The sequence below is a fragment of the Lepidothrix coronata genome, unplaced genomic scaffold (genome assembly GCF_001604755.1).
Source record: "Lepidothrix coronata isolate B3197 unplaced genomic scaffold, Lepidothrix_coronata-1.0 Scaffold16, whole genome shotgun sequence".
Taxonomy (NCBI): domain Eukaryota; kingdom Metazoa; phylum Chordata; class Aves; order Passeriformes; family Pipridae; genus Lepidothrix; species Lepidothrix coronata.
The window spans coordinates 5,931,344-5,953,572 of record NW_016690196.1 but is presented as its reverse complement, the minus strand read 5'-3'; the positions used below and the strand labels follow the sequence as shown (position 1 = coordinate 5,953,572).

The 22,229-nt window shown below is 45.4% G+C and overlaps 1 protein-coding gene across 3 annotated transcripts in view; it reads left to right on the top strand.

Moving 5' to 3' along the window:
• The first annotated feature begins 134 nt into the window (after window positions 1–134).
• XPO5 (exportin 5) overlaps window positions 135–22,229 on the top strand; it is a 29,798-nt gene continuing 7,703 nt past the window's right edge. The window contains exons 1-22 of one of the 3 annotated variants that reach the window (XM_017806648.1): window positions 135–279; window positions 545–666; window positions 1,307–1,379; window positions 1,973–2,110; window positions 2,413–2,595; window positions 3,538–3,579; window positions 4,428–4,451; window positions 4,743–4,928; window positions 5,612–5,688; window positions 6,132–6,231; window positions 7,668–7,751; window positions 8,154–8,279; window positions 8,528–8,618; window positions 10,033–10,161; window positions 10,896–11,011; window positions 11,937–12,092; window positions 12,510–12,551; window positions 13,185–13,274; window positions 14,588–14,787; window positions 15,390–15,489; window positions 16,380–16,561; window positions 21,295–21,395. In XM_017806648.1, the coding sequence (XP_017662137.1) occupies window positions 175–279; window positions 545–666; window positions 1,307–1,379; window positions 1,973–2,110; window positions 2,413–2,595; window positions 3,538–3,579; window positions 4,428–4,451; window positions 4,743–4,928; window positions 5,612–5,688; window positions 6,132–6,231; window positions 7,668–7,751; window positions 8,154–8,279; window positions 8,528–8,618; window positions 10,033–10,161; window positions 10,896–11,011; window positions 11,937–12,092; window positions 12,510–12,551; window positions 13,185–13,274; window positions 14,588–14,787; window positions 15,390–15,489; window positions 16,380–16,561; window positions 21,295–21,395 (2,467 nt within the window). In that variant the 5' untranslated portion in view covers window positions 135–174. Of the gene's footprint in view, window positions 280–544; window positions 667–1,306; window positions 1,380–1,972; window positions 2,111–2,412; window positions 2,596–3,537; window positions 3,580–4,424; window positions 4,452–4,742; window positions 4,929–5,611; window positions 5,689–6,131; window positions 6,232–7,667; window positions 7,752–8,153; window positions 8,280–8,527; window positions 8,619–10,032; window positions 10,162–10,895; window positions 11,012–11,936; window positions 12,093–12,509; window positions 12,552–13,184; window positions 13,275–14,587; window positions 14,788–15,389; window positions 15,490–16,379; window positions 16,562–21,294; window positions 21,396–22,229 lie in introns of all 3 variants that reach the window. The other 2 variants (XM_017806647.1, XM_017806649.1) reach the window with 2 other exon arrangements.

Below are 22,229 nucleotides of genomic sequence, written 5' to 3'. Positions count from 1 at the left end.
ACGCCGGGGGTTGTAGTTCTCGCGGGATGCGTGCCTGTCCCCACCCCGGCGGCGCGCGGCGCCCGCTCTTCCCCCGCCGTCCTCTCCGCGCCCAAGGCGCATGCGCGGGAGTCGCGTCCCGGCCGCCCCGCTCGTCCGCCCGTGGGTGGCCGGTGGCGCGCGCCCGCCGCCGCCATGTCCGCCGAGCAGGTGAGCGGCCTCTGCGAGCAGCTGGTGAAGGCCGTGACCGTCATCATGGACCCGGCGTCCACACAGCGGTACCGCCTGGAGGCCCTCAAGGTACCGCCCCGGCCGGGCAGGGGCAGGTGGAGGGAGGGCGCCGGGCTCCGGCCACGCGGGCGCCCCGTCCCTCTGGCCCCGGGCTGGGCGAGAACGGGGACGGGCAAGTCCCGGGCGGCCCCTGAGGCGCTGGGAGCCGTCGGCAGGCAGGGGGAGGCGGCGGGGCGGTCGGGCGGCTGCCCCCGGGCGTGCTGCTTCAGGGATAGGGCTGCCAGTTCCTGCCCCGGTGTGTAACTGCGTGTCCCGGCCTCTCTCTCTCCCGCAGTTCTGCGAAGAGTTCAAGGAGAAGTGCCCCATCTGCGTGCCCTGCGGGCTGAAGCTGGCGGAGAAGACGCAGACGGCCATCGTCCGGCACTTCGGCCTGCAGATCCTGGAGCATGTGGTCAAGTAAGGCGGCTCGTCCTCGTCCCGCGCCGCCGGGCCGGCCAAGAGTCCCGGCCTGCCGCCGCCCCGCCGCTGGCGTGAGGTCTGCGCCCATTCCGGCGCCTCCCGCGCCGGGGAGACACTTTCAGGACGCAGGGAGACTGTTCTGCATCAGAGGACAGTTGCTGTCCTGTTTTGATCCTTTTCTCCTCTGTTAAAGAAGGAGAGGGGAGACTGGCTTTCAGGCAGGTTGGGAAAGTTAATTTACAGAACTATAAGACACGTTGACATCACAAGATGAAAATAAACCCACTGGGTTACCAGTAGGTCTTTGCAGTGTTCTCTGTCATTAGCCTTGTGCTAACAAAGAGGCTTTGTATTAGTTCAGTTCTGAGGTTCCTTTCTCTGCTGCCTCTATAGACCTGATGCTTTGTGCTTTGCTTTGTGCTTTTGCTGCTGTGTCTGTTGACCTCGGTGGGGCACGCCCATTTGCCAGCAGCAGTTTTAACTCAGCCTTTTCATTAAGGGATTGGGTGCTGGCAGAGGCAGAGAGCTGTAGTGTCTCTAGTTTAGGTAAAGAAGCCAAGCAAAAGTTCATTGAGAATCCAGTCAGAGATCTTTACAAGTGTTTTGACTTGGTGTCCTGTTTGTTTGTTTTTAACAGATACCGCTGGAACAATATGCCTCGTCTAGAAAAAGTTTATCTAAAGAACAATGTCATGGGCCTCATATCCAGTGTAAGTACTTGCTACCCCATGCTGATCTCTGAAATTCTTTTACTAGAAGACAAAATGTGGGAGCAAATGGAAAAAATACACCAGATAATTAGCATAGAGGACCTGAATTCAATTCTGCCTTTTATTGCTTTTTCCCTATGCAACTCCAGTTGTTTCAGTGCTTTTCTCTGTCTTGTCGGGTGAATAACCATGTCACCTCACATGGCAGGAAGTTGTGAGGCTTGTATAACTTATGTAAGGTACTTTTTCTTTTCTTAGGAGGAAATTCAGTAACTTTGGATGTTCTTATCCTTTGCAAGAATACTAAAGTTGTTATCTTAGTCATGTTTTCTCTGTTGTTCTGATTGCTCTCGTGACCAAGTGACCTTCTTTTGAGGAAAATCCCTCTGGTTTCCAGAATTCACTACTTATGGATGCTTGGGAGTGTAGGAGTGTCATCTAAGGTAGCTGCAACGAAGAGCTGCCCAATATTGTGTTTTGTTGTGTTTAGTTTCTGTGGTTTGCAATATTTGCAGACACTGTGCTTCCCAGGTGAGAATTATAAAGGCCTTATCTTTGCTGTTTTGTATAACTCTGCCCCCTTTCTGTCACAGGGAACTCAAAGTATCTTGGAGGAGGAAAGTCACATTAAGGATGTTCTGTCTCGCATTGTGGTGGAGATGATCAAGCGTGAATGGCCTCAGCACTGGCCTGACATGCTAAAGGAGCTGGATACCCTCTCCAAGCAAGGGGTATGAGTCAGAACTGTCTGTTCTCTTTCGCTTGCTCATAGTGTGGGGTTCAGTCTTCCATCATCCTGACTCACTAATGGTCAGGTGAGGCAGGCTGATGATAGACTCAAAAATCCCTGTAAGATTAAGCTATTCTTATAGATAACTTCGACAGAAAGAGGACCATCCTCCTGTCTTGTTTTCCTGAGTTATGACTTGTATCTTCATGCGTGCTCGCTTTCTCTCCACATCTTTGAGCTAGCCTCTAGAGATTTTAATGTTTAGACTGTGCTGATAGAGCGTATTTTATTTTGGGACATCAGGAAACCCAGACAGAACTGGTGATGTTCATCCTCCTACGTTTGGCAGAGGATGTGGTGACTTTTCAAACTCTGCCTACCCAGCGACGACGAGATATCCAGCAAACTCTAACCCAGAACATGGAGAAGATCTTCAGCTTCCTAGTAACTGCCCTGCAGCAGAACGTCAACAAGTACAGATGCGTGGTAAGAGTTTCCTTTCCTTGGGCTCAGTCAGTGCTGCTGGTATTTAGGTACTGGGGAAGCAGGTGCAGAAACTGTGAAATCTTTTGCTGTCACTGTGAGGTAGGATATGCTGTGGCCTGGAAAGCTGGTGTGATGAAAGAGACTGAACACACCAAGTTGATGGGGTTAGTGTTGATAGTTTGGTATTGCTAGTGTAAATGGCTTGAACGGATGTGTTCTTCATCCTTACTGTTGGAATGCTCTGCTGACACTAGGGGTGTATGGCTTAGCAAAATGAAGGTGTGGTTGTGGCAGAAACAGGTAGACTTGGACTCATGTCTGCTCTCTCATGCTGCAGCGGTGTATTTGAGGTGATGCACCAAAATGCATGTGAGTTTCTGATGTCTCAACGTGCATCTGGGCCTCTGGTCCTTTTCTCCATGAGCTCAAGTTAGGAAGCCCTTTTTTATGTCAAGCTGTGGTGAGGAGTGCTTTTCCCTTTTGTGTAAAGAGAATTTCTTTCCTGAATTCTTACCTACAGTCAGAGATGTGCAGCTTGGCCATGATGGATGGCGGAGAAAGTTTCTAACCCAGTGTGTTCCTGTGAGAAGGAAGTAGATTTAAGAGTGAAGCACAACTGAGAAACCAAACTAGCAACAAGTTGCTTAGGTGTATCTCTTGTGCTTTTTTTTTTCTGTGAATTAAAATCCAGAGTTATACTAAATGTGAAACTGGAAGACAAAGAAAAACCCTCTCCTACCTGACTCCTGTAATTTTCCTGATGCACTGAGAGGCTGAACAAACTCCCCTTTAGAGCAGTGCAGTTCCTGGTGGTGGGTGGGTGACCCTGGTGTGTTTTGTAGTCTGGTTGAAATGCATTTCCAGGTAAGGTTTGCATTGCAATGCTTGAGACTCTGAAGTGTGGCTGCTTCTGCTAACGGTGGAATCTTTCTGATTGGCAAGGTTGGAGCACCCCAGGAACAAGAAGTCCTCACCACTCCACAGGTTAGCAGATCTTTGGGATGTTTATGCATAGGGTAAATTCTGAGGGTTTGGTGTTCACTTACCTGTCTGCACATTGAGACTGGAGTAGATGACAGACAACTCCCCCAGACCATAATAATCTGCTTATAAGTATGATGGATTAATTGATAAGCATATTTATAAGGTGGGTCATTTATTAAATGTTTGGGACACAAGCCAATTACCTTAAATTTACTGCAGTGAATAGATCGATAAACAGAGTTTCCAAACCTAAACCTTGTTTGTGGTGTCTTTGCATCTGAAAAACAAATCAAACTTGAGTGTCTGAGGGACTCGCTTGCATTAGGCAAAAAGATGGTGCAAGCAGTGCATTGTTGCTGTTAAGTGTCTGGGACTGGGAGTCAGGCTGTAAGCTGTTGCCCCAACTCTCTCCAGCTGCCTTTCTGACCACGGAGAAATCACCCTTTTCAGACCTGAATCTTGGCACATAAAAGCCACCAGCATTTTTCAGAGTCTGACTTTTGGATGTAAGATGCTCTTGAAGGTGGAAAATGTCTTCCCTGGAGGCCTCCAGGAAGCACCAAAATGCCTTTCCTTGTCCCCTGTGTCTCCCTGGTGCCTGCTGACTGGAGCATTATCTTTTGGATGAGAAGGAAGATGTGGCTTAACTTGCAATTCAGAGTCCTGTTGTCCTACCTCTCAGGGGGCTGTGGTGGTGGTTTTGTTGGCTGCAGCAATGTCCTAAGTGGGAGACTGTGATGCAGCTTCTTCCACTAGGGAGCTGTTCTGGCTGCCTTTTCAGCAGTGGCTGGGTGGAAGCAGGTACTGTAGCTGGCCACTTACTTAATCTGTTCTTTCTTTTTCAGAAGACTGATCTGGCTCAGGAGCCAAAGGTGAGTGGAGCTATATAGGAGTTAGTGCATTAGTCATTCTTAATATGCAAGTGGTTTAGAACTAGACATTTCCCAGGCTTTGGAGTCTATTGCCTGCTGTTCTCATTTACATATAGGGTTTTTTCCCTCATAATACAAATGCATTGAGAAGTGAGGCATAGCAGCAGAAGGGTCCAAATTTCTCGCTTTACAGGGGGGTTCTTGGCACTGTTATTCCAGGGAGTGGATGGCTTTAGATGGGAATTGATGTTTTTCTCTGGCTCTGACCTCTTGCCTCCTCTCTGTTCACAGGCCCAGGCAAACTGCCGTGTGGGGATAGCAGCACTCAACACTTTGGCTGGCTACATTGACTGGGTAGCCCTAAGCCATATCACAGCAGACAACTGCAAGCTCTTGGAGATGTTGTGTCTACTCCTAAATGAGCCTGAACTCCAAGTGGGAGCAGCAGAATGTCTTCTGATTGCTGTCAGCAGGAAAGTGAGTTCTTCCTCCCCAGCTCCTGTGGCTCCCCTTTATTTTCCGCCTGTTTTCCTATATAATTCTCCAGATTGAGCAACGATGTCTTTGCCCTTTTATTTAAGAAATAAAATTCAAATTTCACTGATTGTGTTAATCATATTTGGTGTGAATGTCGGGCCAGCACAATACATGCAGCAACTGTTGGAACCCTCTCCAACTTCTGTGCTCGCCTCTGCTTGCAGTTCAAAGTTGGAGGTCCCCACTGACTTTTTACCCCCACTTCCTACAACTGTGAAGTGGGAAATACTATCATCAGCTGCGTCACCTGGCAGCTCAGAGGCATGACAGCAGGGTGTAAACAGGTGATTTGACCCATACATTCACGAGCACCTTAGTGTCAAGGCTGAGTGTTTATCAGCTGCCTGTAGGTAACTAGCCAGTCTTCTGTGAAGAAGAGTTAATGTCTCAGGATCGGTTGTGTGGTTTAAAGTTCCTGTGGGGGTATTCCTTGCAGAATTTTTTTTAGATCAGAAATACCTTAGAATTTTTGGCAAGCTTTTACTTAAATCGTATGTGGACTGTACGCCCCTCCCCTGCTGGAAGAAAAACTGTGAATCTCTTAATTTTGCTTGTAATGGAATTAAATAGTTACATAGGTGTGAATAAATAGTTATGTTCTAATTGAGGCATTTCGCATGTAGGGTAAGCTGGAGGATCGGAAGCCTCTGATGGTCTTGTTTGGAGACGTTGCCATGCACTGCATTCTCTCCGCTGCCCAGTGAGTACCATCCTGCCGCTGTGATTTCACACAAAACTGCACACAAATGACTTTGTAAGTGCAAAAGATATTGCTGCTTAACTGCGGGAAGCAGGGACTGGATAGGAGAGAACGAAACCACCATTTCTTTTGCAAAACTTGAAAAACTGCACTTTTTTTCAAATCCTATAATTGAAGGACAAATATCACAAAAAATCACAGCTTCCCTGGCTTTCTGTTTTAGCCTGAAACTGATCAAGAGGAGAAACTCTTTCAGAGAGGCAATTTCAGAGGTTTTAGATGCCAATAAAGCAGTACTTCTTGATAATAGCAAAGAAAATCCCACTGCAATAAAATCAAATTGCTCTAGTCCTCTTTTTATCTACAAGATAGACAGCAGTGTGCCTGTTACCTACAGCATGAGTAACTGTGATCCTGTTTTTCCCCCCTCCCCTCATTCCCAGGACAGCAGATGGAGAAGGCCTGGTGGAGAAGCACTATGTTTTCTTGAAGAGACTTTGCCAAGTTTTGTGCGCATTGGGCAGCCAGCTATGTGCGTTGCTAGTAAGTCTTTACTAATACCAACAGCAACCCTGGCAAGGCTAGTGTTTAGGGCTGAGGCTTGAGGCAACCCTAATCTAAGGTAGGACCAGGGTTCTCTCTGCACATTTGGCAACTGTAGGGTTCTCTCCACACATTTGGAAAAGGCAGAAATGGCTCTGCTTTTAAGTGGGAAACTGTATCCCGCTAAGTCATAGGAATGTAGAATGGAGGGACCCTAACTGATTCCAGGGCTTTGCTGTCATCAAGAACCACCTCCTATAACCTCTGTAAAATGCTAATGCTTCATTTAAGAGTGGTCAAGTTTCTTGCTGACTACTGCTACAGAAAATCTACTCCAGGAAATTACTCTTCTATTGGAAGCCTTTTAAATTACCCTATAAAAATAACTCAGAGTGTACCTGTTCGTTATTCTACCAAGATTCTCTCAAGCCAGAGGAAGAAACGGGTTTTGTTCCTGCTGTTCATCTTTGTGATCCTTTGTGTCAATGTTGAGGTGAAGATAGAAGTTCATATTGTTCATGCCATACTGATTGGTGAATCTCACTTCATTCAGCACAGTGCTTCTACGATATTGAGAGCAGGCATGTTGAGAGGCATGTTCCTGGGGAGATTGAGGCAGCCAGCCTGTAAAAGTTATAGAGCAAAGTAAATTCTCACAGGGAGAGAAAGAGAAAAACAAAGCCAACCTTTGAGAATTTACCCCTAAAAAGAATTGACAGCAAACAGAGGTGCATTATTACTTTCAGTGACTCCACTTGCTGTTAGACAGTGGGAGCTGTCTATCTGTAATGAAGTAATGACATGGGGATTTGAGTCCTCTCTCCAGATTCACTTGGGAGAGGCAGCACTGAGCTGTACAACTTCAGAACAAGGATCTTGATGGCACCAGGTCATGTTACGATTACTGAGGAGTAGCAAAATCTTGAATTTATGACTCCAGGCAAAACTTATTTTCCTGACAAACTTCCCAGAAAGTTACTAGTCATGGATATCTATATGTTAAATACAGGAAACAGAGAAATAGGAATGAAATCATCTGGTTGTATTTACTTGTAAATACTGCAGTGTGAATTGCTCTACTTTGGTACTGCTGGGTGGGCTTGACCCAATAGGAGTAAAATTGTGACTCATGGCGGCAGCAGCAGTGGTGGTTGTGAATTTGGTTTTGATGGAACTCTACTGTCTGAGAAGTCACCCTTTACTCTGGAATGGGGGTGGGGTGGTGTCTCCAGCACCCCCAGGATGGTCAGCAGAACTTGATGCTCCTTGGGCTATACTGGTTTTGAAAAATCAGTTGTGCAGGATTTCTGTCTCTGCTCTTTCACAGTCTATGGCCTTGGATATAGTGCTCCTGTTTTACCATGAAACATACCATTTGTGAGCCCAGCCTGCCACAGAGTTAGTATTTTGTCTGAAATTGTTCATCTTCCTCATAGGGCTCATATTGTGATGTGGAAACGCCAGCCAACTTTGGAAAATACCTTGAGTCATTTTTAGCCTTCACAACCCATCCCAGCCAGGTATGTAAAGGGTTGAGAGTCTCGGGTATGTCTCTGTAAGTGTGTGAATGCATAATTGAGCTAACCTAGAGAAGACTGCAGAACTTCAGCTGCCAAATATTGCTCTCCAGGCTCTCCATTTCAGCTGAAGACCTAGAAGGCAGTGGTTTCTACTCCATTACCACCCCATCTAGAACAGTGGTGCTGAGTAGAAAAGGCAGAATTTGCAATCAGGCCTAGTATTTACTTAGAGATTTTTGGTGTTCTGGAAATTTGGGTTGTGCCTGCAAGGTGCCTTGGCCTCAACCGAATAGTCAGCATAATTTACTGTTGCTTTCTGATAGCAATGCTTAATGTTAGCAGTGGAAATTCCAGCACTGAAATCCTTCTCTGTTCCTCTCTTTTTTTCTGTTCTCCCTCCAGTTTCTGCGCTCTTCCACCCAGATCACGTGGGGAGCCCTGTTCCGGCATGAAGTTCTGTCCCGTGACCCCTTATTGCTGGCTATCATTCCCAGGTATCTCCATGCATCTATGACCAGCCTAGTGAAGGTATGTGGGAACTGCGACTGGTTGGGTGTGACGAGGTGCCTAGGTGAACGTGACCTGTGGGTCATGGGGGAGAAACTACTTTTTTATTGTGCCTGCCAGAGACACGATCTCCAGGGCCACTGAGCAGACAGTTCTATCACAGTGTTTTCCTGTCTGCTCCTTGCCTCCAACCTTCATCTCCTTGAAGCTGGTATTAGCTGTGATGGGTGACTTCTCTTTCTTCCTGACCTTATCCGCTTTGTCTTCAGGTGGGCTTTCCCTCTAAAACAGACAGCCCCATTTGTGAATACTCCCGCTTTGATTTTGACAGTGATGAGGACTTCAATGCCTTCTTCAACTGTAAGTTGCCTTCACCGTTTCTGGATTCTGTTGTCTGCGCCTTTCCTCCTACTGGCTGAGCTTGGAGCCTGCCATATGGGCTTGGCAGCTTCCATTTGTGTCTTGACTTTTTCAACTTGGATCTTGGAGTAAATTAATTAGGATTTTCCTGTGGCAGCTCATGCATGTAATTTTACTTCATTTTTGCTATTATTTTGCCTGCTGGCCGGGTAGATGGCCTGGTAGTACTTGCTACCTGGTGTCAAAGAAAATGTGCCTCTTGGTCACCTAGAGGAGCAAGTGAAACAGCCTCAGGTCATGCTCAGGTTAGGAGAGGAAAGCAGCTTACTAAAGACTTTAAATGTCATTCCAGAAAGAAAATGTGTCTTGGCCCTGGTAAGATGCTTCTGATTCAGTGCGAATAGTTAGAGTTGAGCAATTAAAATGGCCAAATTTAATCATGATCTTAAATCAGCACTGCGTATTAATAATTTTATTTTTTCTTTTGTTTTGTATTCCCAAAATTGAGGTTGGTTCTCACTGGCAGGTGTAGTTTGGTACTTACTTGGTGGGTGGGAGGATATACTTAATAAAATATATAAATTTTTACCTTTTACGTTTATGTGTGAAGATTATAAGTGCTGCATTTTTTTATTGCTTATTGGATAGTTTATTTTTTATTTACTGTAATAAATCTATTTGGGTAGAAACCATAAAGTAGCTAAATGCACAAAGCCAGAATTTGAAATAGTTTTAGGGAGTTAAATATATTGAAGACATTACATGTATAAGAAAACATAACCGATTTGAAGTACAAAATAAAATTACCTGAGAAAACAACTTCATTAAAGAATACAAGTTGCATTTGTAGTCAGCAGAGCTGATTCTTCTGCGTGGTCATGCACTGGAATATTTTGAAACAAATGAAATTCCTGTTCTGTACTTAGCTTTTAGTATCTTTGAAAACAAGATGACTGGGCTTTTGAGTTCACATGAATTTGTCGTTAGTTGAATAATCTAGAAAAACTGTGTTTAGCTGAAGGAAGTGGTAGTTATCTAATACCGTTTTTCTACTTAAGTATACCAAGATAATTATAAGCAGCAAACGTTTAGAGTTCAAAGAATTTTTAAAATGAAAAATAGAGACTTAATTGTGGTAAATCTGGATTTAGAATAGATTTTCATAATTCATATTGCGTTTTAATTGCACCTTTTTTAGTGTTAAACCATCATTTTTTTTGGTCCACTTAAACCACTTCAAAAATTGTCCATCCTGTTGGACCTGGTTTATTGACTGTGTATCTGAGCTTACTACACAGCAACTGCCAGAGCAACAGTCTATAATGTTCCCAGGCCTGCAAAGCTGGACGTGAGGTTTGGGGGAGGAAAATCTGCAGTATCAGCTTGTTTTTGTGTGTGTGATTTTTCACTGCAGCTTTCCGAGCCCAGCAAGGAGAGGTGATGAGGATGGCTTGTCGTCTGGACCCACGAACTGGCTTCCAAATGGCTGGAGAGTGGCTGAAGTACCAGCTCACAGCTCCTGTCGATACTGGACCCACGAACTGTAGGTTACCTGAAAAAAAAAATAGGGATATGGGATTTGTAGAAACTTCTTGGCCTTTTTTTTGTTGATGTTGTTGGGGTTTTTTAAATGGAGGGCAAGACTGCACACTAGATCTTCAGGCTTTTAAGGTTTTTGTAAGTTAAAAGTAAAATCAAATCAAACCCACCCCTCCCGTAATTTAAGCCTTTACAGTCTACGTATGGAATAGCTAATGTAAAGCCCCTAGCTGCTTCTTTCCTCCCTCCAAATCTCTCTGCAGAACAGATACAACTATCCCTGTGATACAATTTTAGAATTATTTGGGCCATTTTATCTCTGTAACATATTGATTAGTTTTGTTAGGGAAGCTGTGCCTGTCTGACAAATCTGTGTGTCACTCACTTTGCTTTCCTCCTGTGAAGGTAAGCCACTTGGTGCTCTGCACAGTCACACCAAGGGCAGTCTTGCCTGCAGTACTGAGTCTGGGCGTGTAGTCTCCCTCCTTTTCCCTTCTGTGATTTGTTGATGTTGCTCTGAATGGTATCTCCAAGGTCAGACTTATGTCTCAGGAGCCTTCACTTGAATGAAGCAAATCACATGGGAGTATGTTAATTGCTCCCAGTGCATCTCTGCAAGGCATCTGCAGGGAGAGCTGTGTGGACAAAATACTTGGGTGCTAAGATGTTACAGTGCAGGAGCTCATCAGGCTACTGTTGAGGAGCATGGTGAGAGCTCCAGTGTTCTCTTCCTTTCAGCTAAGACTGGCGAAGGTCTCTGCTCCATCTTTTCTCCATCGTTTGTGCAGTGGGATGCCATGACCTTCTTCTCGGAGAGCATCATCAGCCAGATGTTTCGCACCATGGATAAAGATGTATGTGTAGCTGCTGCTCTTGCCTTCTCCCCTGGCTTGTTCTGGGTTGACACAAGTGCATTTTTTCAGCTCTGTTGTTCTTGAAAAGTTTGTAGCAACTGGTTGTAGTAACTATGGAAAAACTCAGGTTGCTTGGTGAGCCATTATCATGAGGACCCTTCTTTTGATGGGACTAAACTCGTACTGACTTACTGTCAGGCATGTCTTGGTTCTGGACACTATGCCATGAAAAGTCAAGGAGAGTGCTCAGGTGACATGTTTTGACATAGTGCCTTGCTACAGGAGGATTGCTTAAGAAGTTTATTCTTTTTAATTTTCCCTTGATTAGATTTTTTCAATTTTCTTTTTTAACGTTTTAACTAAATGAGAGAAACTGATGCCCAGGGAGTAGGATCAGAAGCATTTTCTCTCTGCTTTTTGTTCAACAACAGGTGAATCAGAAGGAAAGTGGTTTTTTCTCAGTCTAATGTAGACTGACTTGGGGCTTTTTAGGCTGCTCATGCACTTACAGTTTGTTGGTCTCATCACAGTAGAATAATTATATGGGTCAGTACAGTTAGTTAAGCATGGAATCTGTTGGACAGAGTCAAGAGGAGAATTGGGAGCCAAAGAGAGGAAATTTTCCTTTCCCAGAGATGCAAGCAATAGTATGGGGACTAGAGACTGATGTCTCAAGACTGCCCTACCAGCAATGGCAATCCTGCTGTCCTCCTTCCCTCAGCAAGTGCACATAGCACACAGTTAAACTGAGTTTTCTGCTGCTTTTCTTTCTGCTTTGAGAACACCTGTGTCCAGCCAAGAGGCCTGTTAGGGCAGCAGCAGCTGCACAGCCTAGCTCTAGGTGTTGGTAGGAAGTGTGCTGCAGGCTGAAGTACTGAGTGTTGCCTCCCTTTTTCTTTCCTCCTTCTTTTTGCTACCTTTGCAGGAAATCCCAGTCAATGATGGCATAGAGCTACTGCAGCTTGTCCTTAACTTTGAAACAAAAGATCCTCTCATCCTGTCCTGTGTGCTCACCAATGTCTCTGCTCTCTTTCCATTTGTCACCTACCGGCCGGAATACCTACCCCAAGTACTTTCCAAGGTAGGTGCATACAAAGCATGCTAAAATCAGGTGGGCCTTTTGCAGTGCAACACTCTTGCACTAAACTGCAGGAGTTAATCCTCTTGGTGTTACTCTCAGGAAAGGACTGTCGTTCATGTCGAAGATGTGAAAAACCAAAACTGAGGCTCGTTCAAGAACAATAATGTCAAATAACCCAAATTTTACAGTTCTTAGCCTTAAATCTTAAAGTGCATGCTCTGGCCAGTAAACACCATGTTTTACTTCAAGGCCTCACTGTATTGATGATTCATCTTTCAACTTAGTCAAGGGTTCTTTTCTGACTTTAATGAAATTGCACTATATTCTGATGATCTGTTCCTTGAACTCAAACAGACACAAGTGCTAGATACTAACAAATGATGTGAATTTTTGGATTTTTCCTCTCTTTTCTTACAGCTATTTGCTTCAGTTACCTTTGAAGTTACAGAAGAAAGTAAGGTACGTCTGAATTATTATCTGCTAATGAGCTGTAACAATTGGATCAAATCATATTCTATTGGAAAGCTTGCTGAGTCTGAAGACTCTGCTGTACTAGGTTTCTCGAGTATAGTTCTGCTCCTAGAAAAACTGGGGAGTCTCGATATTACTGATCTCTTCGTGGTTGACATAGCCTTCTAAGCTTTGGCTCACAAGCTTAGAAGACCACAGGCATGGTGTAAGGCCAGTACACTTAGTTCCCTGGTTAATGTTGGCTTTCCTGAGAGTGAAATCCCTCGATTAGCTATGTGTATTCTGCAGTATTAGTATACATGGCTCTGAAGGATGGCTGTAAAGCTGCCAGCTATCTAAGGAGTGCTTGGAGTCTTAAAATAGTAAGAGCCATGGCATCCTCACTCCTGAAGTACAGCTTGTTTGAAAATGGATGTCTTGAGTTGGCTATTGCTTGGCAGAGGAAATCTGATTGCTACATGATTGTTTGGGGGTAGGGGAGGAGGCATGGAAATGTTTTTTTCATCTGTACTCAACAGTGGAGAAAACTGTATGTCATGTGTATGTCTCTTGAAGATACCCTGAATTTGTCTGAACTTCTGTTTTGTTGCATTGATGCATTGTTGCATTATGTCTGTCCAGGCTCCTAGAACTCGAGCAGTGAAGAATGTGAGAAGGCATGCATGCTCCTCAATCATAAAGATGTGTCGGGATTACCCTCAGCTTGTCCTGGTATGAAAATGCGACTCCATCAGGAAGAGTCTTTCCTCAATTTCAGTTGGATTTTGTGGGATCTTCAGCTTCCTTGCCTACAGTCTCTGCTTTTCTTGCAAGAAACATTCCTGCCGCACAAATGACAAAGTGTTTTATTCCCTATACCTCCCTTCTTCCCCCTTGAAAAATTTTCTGCCTGAAAAGTTGAATTGTGAAGTGATGAGTTAAATGTAGAAGGGATCAGGAGGAGGATACAAGCAGCACTGCATTGGTTTTATAGGAATGTTCACCGAATTTCCATGTTGTCACCTGTAGTGGTGTCAGTTGATTCATTAGCTAAAGGCACTAGTGTGACTAATCACTAGACTTTCTTCTGTTACTTAGCAGAATGTAGGAAGAAGAGGAGAGTATTTGTTTTCTGGATGAGCTTGGGGAGATTAGAATTGACAAACATATTTAAAATCCATGAGCCATGTTTTGTTTGTTTTGCTGAACTAAACAGCCCTCATGCAACATGCCTAGCTCTGAACTCCTTTGTTTAGAGGTGTTTCTGTGGAGGGTGCTCTAGGATTATGGGAGCACTGTAGGACATTGCTAGTTTAAACAAAGACACTTTTAAAGGATGCTAATTAAGGTAATTTAGGGGCTCCACTCTGCATTTTGCAATAAGATGCTAAGAACTAGTGGGTTGGTCTTTGTTCTGCTTTGTTGGTCTTTGAGCTTTAGCTGTGTCTTTCCCATGGCCAGCCAGACATCCTCACTGGAAGAGCCAAGGGCCCAGAGCTGCTCCAAAAGATGTTCAGAGAACTTTGCTAAAGGGGGCATGATTGCTAATGCTTATACAAAGTTATAGGTAGATGTGGTTGAAACTAGAGAAGGTAGAGAAGAAACTCAAGAATTCCTGTGGACATAGTAGTATCCATAAGAGTTGTTACTTACCTCATCGTGAGCAAAGAGGTGGAAGAGTCTCAAGTCTGGCCAAAGAAGCAAGGTGCTTTCTGTGAGCAAATAAAAGCACTAGAACTATTTCGAGGTGTGACACTGCTTTAAAGGCTATGACTTCCTAGGGAGAGATTTCCTCTTCCTATTTCAGTCATTCTGGAGAGCGAAAGTAAACTGGATGCAGGATAATGATAGAAGGGTAGGGGAAAATAGAACTTCTCTTAGACTGAACATTCAGAGAAGCTTGAGTCTGAGGAGGAGATGGCTATGTAGAGAAAAGGTAACAGACATACTTCTCCAACTGTACGGTACACCCTTCCTCTGCTTCCCCCAGTCACCCTCCTCCATACCAAATGCATGATGCTCTTCTGCTTTTATGTGTTTTCTAGCCAAACTTTGAAATGTTGTACAACCACGTGAAGCAGCTGCTCTCCAATGAGCTACTTCTGACACAGATGGAGAAGTGTGCTCTTATGGAGGCCCTTGTCCTCATCAGCAACCAGTTTAAGGACTATGAGCGACAGAAAGCTTTCCTGGAGGAGCTCATGGCTCCTGTTGCTGGCTTATGGCTCTCCCCAGAGATGCAGAGGTATGGGCTGTTTTTCTGAGCTTTGAGCTGGAGGTGTTGCAGAGGTACTGTTGTGGCCAATAGGGGAACACACAAAGCAAATGAGGGTGGTGGGGTGCCCCATGACCTCCTATGCTCTGGGCAGTCATTGTGGTAATAGCTCTCCTGCAGTTCAGAAACTGTCAACGGTCTAATTGCTAGGTAAGACTGTTTAAGGTAATGGAGGAATATTCCCCAGGATGCTCAAAGCATTTGCAGAAAATGAGAAATAAAAGATGTCTTTGCTCATCCCCAGGACAAGGTATGAAGCTGAGCTCTCCTTACTAAAGCTGAGGTGTCCTGCAGCCCTGGTAGCTGGGCATGCACAAGAGTTTTCCCAGCAGGGCTCTCTTCATAAGAGAGTCAGAGGTTTCTGGTCCTCACGGCCCAAGAGAACTGGAGGTGTTTGGAGAGTGTACACATCTCTGGTGCTTTCTAATCATGTCCCTATGTGCAGCATGGAGCACTAGCTAGTCTCTCTAGCCTGCTCTGTGTTTGTTTAGATGTTTATTGCCAGCGCAAAGCTCCGCTCAAGTTCCTTGGTACAAACAATAATCCCCATTGCTGTCTTTTGCTGCTACCAGAGTCCTCTCGGATCCTGAAGCCTTTATCTCCTATGTGGGTGCAGACAACAAAACTGCTGATCCAGTCTTGGAAGACCCTAGTGGCCTGAACCGCTCTAGAGTGAGTATCATTACCAGGAGAGGTGTAATTGGTGGTGAGATGAGACTCGCCTCCTTCCATCCCACATTTCTGTTGTGATTACACAGAAGGTCTCCTGATCATGTACATTTAGAGTGTGGATCAGTAGGTTTTTCAGATTGCAGAATAACAGGCTGACTTTTGCTCTTTGAGCATGTAGGCTATTCAAATCCAGATTATTCATCAGAATGAAGCACTCTGCCCCCTACTCTTTGTGTAGCAGAGCTTGGTTTTGGAGAAGCAATGGGTTTACGTGATTTGTGGAAATACGGTGCAGGGAATTGTGCGTTTTGAGCCAAGCACAATGGAAAACATGCTGAGGCTGCAGCATGGAATATAATTTTGTCTGAGGAGATTAGTATTGTTTGAGTTGTTAGTGGAAAGTCTTCATTTGGACAGACTGCAAACGGAGTTGCTATGTTTAGATCTGTAGAAGACACTGAAATGTAGCCCACAGAGCTGTGCTTGTGATTTGGGGCTAATGCAGTTGGACCACTGTGTCATCGTGGATCTCTGTATCTGTGCCAGCACCTGAAGGAGATGAGGAACTGATGGTGTAGACCCTTTCTTTTAGAGGGCACCCTACCTGGCTACTTGCGTACTCATGAGCCTGTATGTGTTGATGCTTTGTCTGGTAGTGAATTCCTAGGCCGTCATGCCATGGCCAGGGCTGTCTGAAGATGATGGAATGTAGCATGATCATTTGCTGCATTTTCTTGGCAGCAAAGCCACCAGATTTTGTTTCTACCACGAGGTTAGGCTCCCTGTAGAGCATTCCCTTTGAGATGGAATGATGATGGGTTTCTCTGAAAACCTCTTTATTCAGGCTGTGCTCTGGCTAAGAAATGCTTTCTCCACATCTCTTGCTGCAGATAAGCTTTTGCGTGTCCACAATTCTGGGAGTTGTGAAACGAGCTCGCTGGCCTGCTGCTATTGAAGAGGCGAAAGCTGGAGGATTCTTCTTGGGATACCTGCCCAGTGGAACTCCAATCTACCGTAATCCCTGCACGGAGCAGGTCCTGAAGCTTTTTGACAATTTACTTGCTCTCATAAGGTGGGTCAAGTTGACTTGAAATCATTTATGTTGCCTTACCAATCTCTGAAAGCCACACTGTGATAAATACATGGAATGCTCAGAGCATGTTTGCCCAGAGAAGCCAGTGGGAACACAGGCTGGTGCAGGTGCCCAAGTACTGTTCCTGACTGTTCACAGTGGGGAATGGCACTGGGGAAACTGGAGCCTTCTGAATGTCCATTGACCTGGCCTTCAAGAGTCCATCAAAGCCAGTGGGAGCTTGGGCTGGGGTTGCCTCCCCTGCCTCCACTGCTATAAATCTACCATCCACTTAATGATTTCTCGACTAACATCTCTGCTCTGCCCTCAGCCCCTACAAGGCCACCTCTCCGGTCAGCACCAGGGCAGTCCCAGCTCTCATCGCATCCTGTTTGTGTTGTTCTCTCTTCAGTGTTAAATTAAGCTGGTCTTGCTGAACATGAACAGCAACCTCCTGAAGCACTGTCTGCTACGGAAATCAGTGGATGCATACTCTCAGGCTGTTGCTACTGTGCAGTGTCTCTGCGTGTCACTGGTGGTGTGTAGATTTGGGGCAGCCAGAGGAGGGAGCAAGAGAAGGCAGAAAAGGGAAATCCTGAATAACACAGTTCCCAGAACTATGAAGGAGGAATCTACCTCAGGGTAACTCCTGACAGTGAGATTTTGCCAGACCTATGGAACAATTTTGTGCAATAGCTCTACATGTTAGATACTTGAAAACTTGAGGCTCTGTCCTTGGCAATGGCCTGTTGGGAAAGAGCATTTTCTGATCCACTTAGATTTTCCATCTCTCAGGCCTGGGAGGAAAGGGGCCCTATTACTTGAGCTGTGTCTAGTAAGGTATGTTTGGTAGTCACTGAGCTCAGGAATGTGCTGCTTCCAGTGAGAAGCAACATGCTGGAGTGGTAGGACAAGCACATGTTGTCTTGGCCCACCCGAGCGCTGTTTCTCTTTGCTAAGCTCTATGTACCACTCTGTGTGGTACTTTGGCCAGTGAGCAGCTACAGCTGCAGAGTTGTGCTTGAAGTGTTTTTGCCTTTTATTCTGGAAGGCTGAAGATCCTGTGATGAACTTTTGGGAGAGCTTAGGTAGAGATGCCTGAGTAAAGGTAGCCTCATGCCATTTCTTCCATGGCCTGCAACATGTTTCATATTGTGTGAGACCAACTAAACCAATGCCCAAGGTCTGAACAGGCTGCAACAGACAGACTTTTTGCTCGTGCAATCACTGTTCTTGCCAGAATTTATGCATTAGTAAAAACACTTGGAATCTCTATTACAACAAGCTTAGGAAACTATCATCCAACTTTTATCGGTACCTGTGGAGAAGCAGAAACCCTGTGCCTACCTGTTTACCACTGCCAAGAATACACGTGAATTATGTTCTGTAGCCAGTACCTCAATATCTCATCTGCAGGCCAGAATATTTTCTGAGTATGTGGTAGTAACATACGTGGAGCAGCCTGTCCTTCACTCAGAGGTATCCAGGCTTTTCTTAAGGCTGGATGCTCCAACAGGACCCAATGAATGATGTGTTAAGAGCAGTGGATCTTCATATTTTTCCATCACTACTGTTGGATACAGAGGCCTCTTTGTATGACAGCTGCAAGCTCATAGTTGTTCAGTGCCAATGTTGATGACATGTCTTTTTGGAAATGTTGGATCTTGTGCTGTGGAGCTCCTGCTCTCTCCTTGGCTGACTGTAGATGCCTTTTCCAAGTACTGCTTCCTCAGGCCCTCTTTAATGTGGATAACACAGGAGAATATGGAATCTGTAGCAGCCTATCATCAGGCAGGAAGTATAGGGATATGAGGAAGGCTGGCTGGCAGGAAAGCTGCCTGTGTTGAGGATACCTTCAGGGACATAGTTGCATTACTTTTTGGGGATAGATGCTTTTCTTAGGTCTGTGCCATTAGGCAGCTCTCTGTAGGGATAAGCAGCATCCAGTGTTGCTTATGTGGGACAGATGTGGAAGTTCCTGGAGACTGTTGGTTTCCATGTGAGCAGATCTGCAAGTAGCAGCAGCAGGGGTCCTGCTGAGCAGCTGAACTGAGCACCAAGTCAGGCACCAGTGAGCAAAGAAAGGGTGTTTTGCAGACTGAGCAGGTGAGTCTGTTGCTTTCTGGATGGTGTGTGGCATTCTTCTGTGCTAGCAGGCAGAAGCAGTGAAAACCATTAAGCCACTGGGCCTTTACTGGGGTGGTGAGTAGCTTGAATGTAGGTCATGGATGAGACCAAAGGACTGAGAAGAATGACAGTCCAGGTAACAAGACAAAATAAGGTAGTTTTGAGCGGCATCTTTTTGTGCCTACCTGTATTTGTCTCTATAGCTGTATTTACTGAAATATTTTGAGGTTGTTTTGTTAATCTCTGCTAGTAGCTTTCAGAGTGATAATTCTCCCGTCCTCTGTGGTACCTTATTTCATCTAGGTGTTTTTTAGCTTCTGGCTTAAAATGTTCGCTCCTTAATTTAAACGCAAATCATGTTTTCAGCCATTTTTAGAAAAAGGTGCATCTCTGCAGTCAGTAGCTGCATGAACTGATTGGTGCAGTGCCTTTATTGTGCTGGGATTTGTTCCTGTTTTGTTACAAATGGACTGGTCAGGCTCAGCAAATGTTTTGCATAGACAAAGGCTTTTTTGGAACTCCTGATGAGGAGACACTGACATTACCAAATGAAAGAATTCTTGGATAGACATGGGTGCTGTAGGCATTTTCCATGTATATGGCTACAGCTTTGGAAAAAGATTCTTCAATCACGGACTGTCCTAAAGGACACATCTTCTGGTCTTCAAGCTCATCTCTCTAGGCATCAGAGGCTCTTTCTAGCAGAGCTGTGACCATCACTGAAAATCCCCCAAGTCCTGCCATATCCTTTGCTTGTCTTTTCTAAAGCGTAAATGTCTCTTGAATTTTGTTGTTCCATGTTCTCCCGTGTGTGGGATGCCCAGAAGTGCAGTCTCACATGGAACATGCCTAGGGGTTACATCATCATGGATAAGGGCTATTGGATGTTTTTCTAACTCCCATGGGAAGCAGCTGGTTGGCCATTTTCCCTCCATTACCAGTGGGAACTTGCTGAGGTATTAAGGGAGATCAGCCTGTGAGTGAATATCTGCCCTCTGAACTTGGGAAAATGCTTCAAGGACTCTGAAACAACTAAGGACCATGACCACTCCTTTAGGATATGACCGTCTGACCCATCGTGCTGGAGTTAGAGCAGTGAGATTTCAAGGTTCACCACTACAGTTCCACAGTCCTTCAGTTTGTCCTGCTGTCCTTCTGCCCAGCATGAGGCAAATCAACACTGGCATGGAGTGGGCAGGAGACATACAAGAGATTATTTTAGTAGCCAGATTTCAGGATAGCCTCAAGCAGAAATGCACAATTTTTTGAGTCGGTGGAACAACATTAACCAAACTTTAGTGGAAGCCGGGCCGTTTCCTGGCCCCTCTTGGCAGAGTAGAATCAGCTTGTGCCCCTTTGAGGCCTGTTGCATGGGGTCAGGTCCAGCCCAGAACGAGAGTGTGAGTCACGAAGAAGTTGTTGTGTAGCTCTTTCATATGAAGGTTCCATACTTGCCTTCCTCAAGTCCAGTGAGCAGAGAAGTATTTAACACTTGCAGAGAGAAACAGGATAGTTGCTGTTTTGGAGCCAACTTGGGCTTTCTGCAAATGCAGGCAGACATCACTGCATTGGGGTTGCCAGGATTATGAGCATAGACCTTAAAAAAAAATTAAAAATCAATCATTAATACATGAGTGAAAGCTGAGACTGGAGAACATACTGAGGTCTGTCCACGCTCCCTTCCCCCAGCCATTCCCATGTACCCCCTGCTTTGGGAAACGCTGCTCGAGGGGGAGATACTGAGTTGCCCTTGATCACCTCTAGCAGCAGGTACAATGGCATTGCAGTTTTGGAGGAGGCTGCAGGATTTGTGCTGTGTGCAGCTGGCGACACCCACAGTGGAGGTCTGAGGTCTCAAAGGAGAGAGGTAGGTGAGAGAGACACCCCCTGCCAAGTCCAGCTCTGAGTGTCAGTGCCCTGGCTAAGAGGGAGGACCCATTTTGGCCTGGATGGCAAGAACCAGCCACCCATGACTGAATTGGTGTCCCTTGTGGAAAGCTGACTGGCTGCCTCCTGATCATGCGGAATTGTTCGCAGCTGGATATGTTGTCCAAGGGGCACATGCATTTGCCATGAGTAACATCTGATCAGACTGATGTTCTCACTAGAGTCCCTCCAGTGCCACCTGCCATTCTGGGGCCTGTGACCCATCCCTGAGGGGCAGCGTGTGTATGTTGGAGCTGAAAGAGCCCTTCCCTCTGAAGGGGCCTTAGGTGCAGAAGATCTTTTGAGATGTCTTGTCAGTTTTAAAAATACATTCTCTGATCCCTTTGGCCAAGCTAATAAGCTGTTCCCAACAACAACTGGAGAATTGCTGGGAGTTTTTACTGCCAGTGCTCACAAGGGGTGGGATGAACTGAAGTAAATGGAAGGGGCAGCCAGGAGATTCAGGACATGAGGTGGAGTCACTCCATGTCTCTGTCAGGTCAGCTTCCCCAATATTTTTGCAGGTGGGGAAGGGGGATCCCATGCACACGTGCTTGGTCTCACCTTCCTCATCATCTGCCTCAGAAGAGCTGTCCACAAGCTGAAGGAGAGGATCGCACTGTCAAGGGCAAAAAGGGGTTCACTTGCATGAGTATAAACCAAGTGCTTTTCTGTTTCAGGACGCACAACAATCTCTACATGCCAGAGATAATGGCTAGGCTGGGGGATACGTTTGCAAAGGCCTTGGACATGCTCGAGGTGGAGAAGAATACCATTCTAGGTAAGAGGCTTCTCTTCGGGAGGAATGTGTGGACGGATTCTTAAAGGTGTTTGAGTTAGTGGTCCATCCATAGCAGTGGAAATGAAAAGGGGCTGGAGGGGCATTTTTTTCATAGTATTTGTAGCTCGGGTGTGATTTGAACCTGCTGAAATTAAGAAGTTAAATAAGTTATTGGTCTCAGACAAATTGATTTCTTCTGCATAAAAACAAAGGATACCCTACCAAACTGCTTATCTCAGTTGGGTGGTGGTCTCTGCAACATAGCATTTCAGGCTGCAGAACCTGGGGGGTGCTGTAATTGTCTGCCTTTGAGCAGAATTAGTACTCAGCAGGAGCCCTGAGTGCTGGTGCAAAGACCTGTCCTGGAGGGCAAGAGCCAAGTTGTGCAGTATGGCCCTGTCATTTGTTTCCAGACAGCATATTAGAAAGAGGCTTTTGGAACCATCCTAAAACAACTTTGAGCTTGTGAACACAGAAGCATTTACAGCCAAGCAGAAGTAAGTGGGTGGCATTTGTGGATAAAGTGTGGATCATGACTTTGGAAACTGAGGTTTAATTTCGGGTCCTGACCAGATAGTGAAATATTTTGGGGAAGCTGCTTTGTCTTTCTTACCTCCGTTTCATATCTGTAAAATGAGGACATGCTTCCTTTACCTCTTTTCTGTGACCTATAAACTCTGTTTGTGAACACCTGCACATAAAGCAACAGGGCCTTGATCTCTGCTCCAAACTTCTTAATGTCATAGTTCAACAGTAGCTTGTGTCCTGACAGAGAATACAAACCTGAAGGGATGAGCTATTAGAGGAGCTGCAGAACTGTCAGCTTTGCTGCTG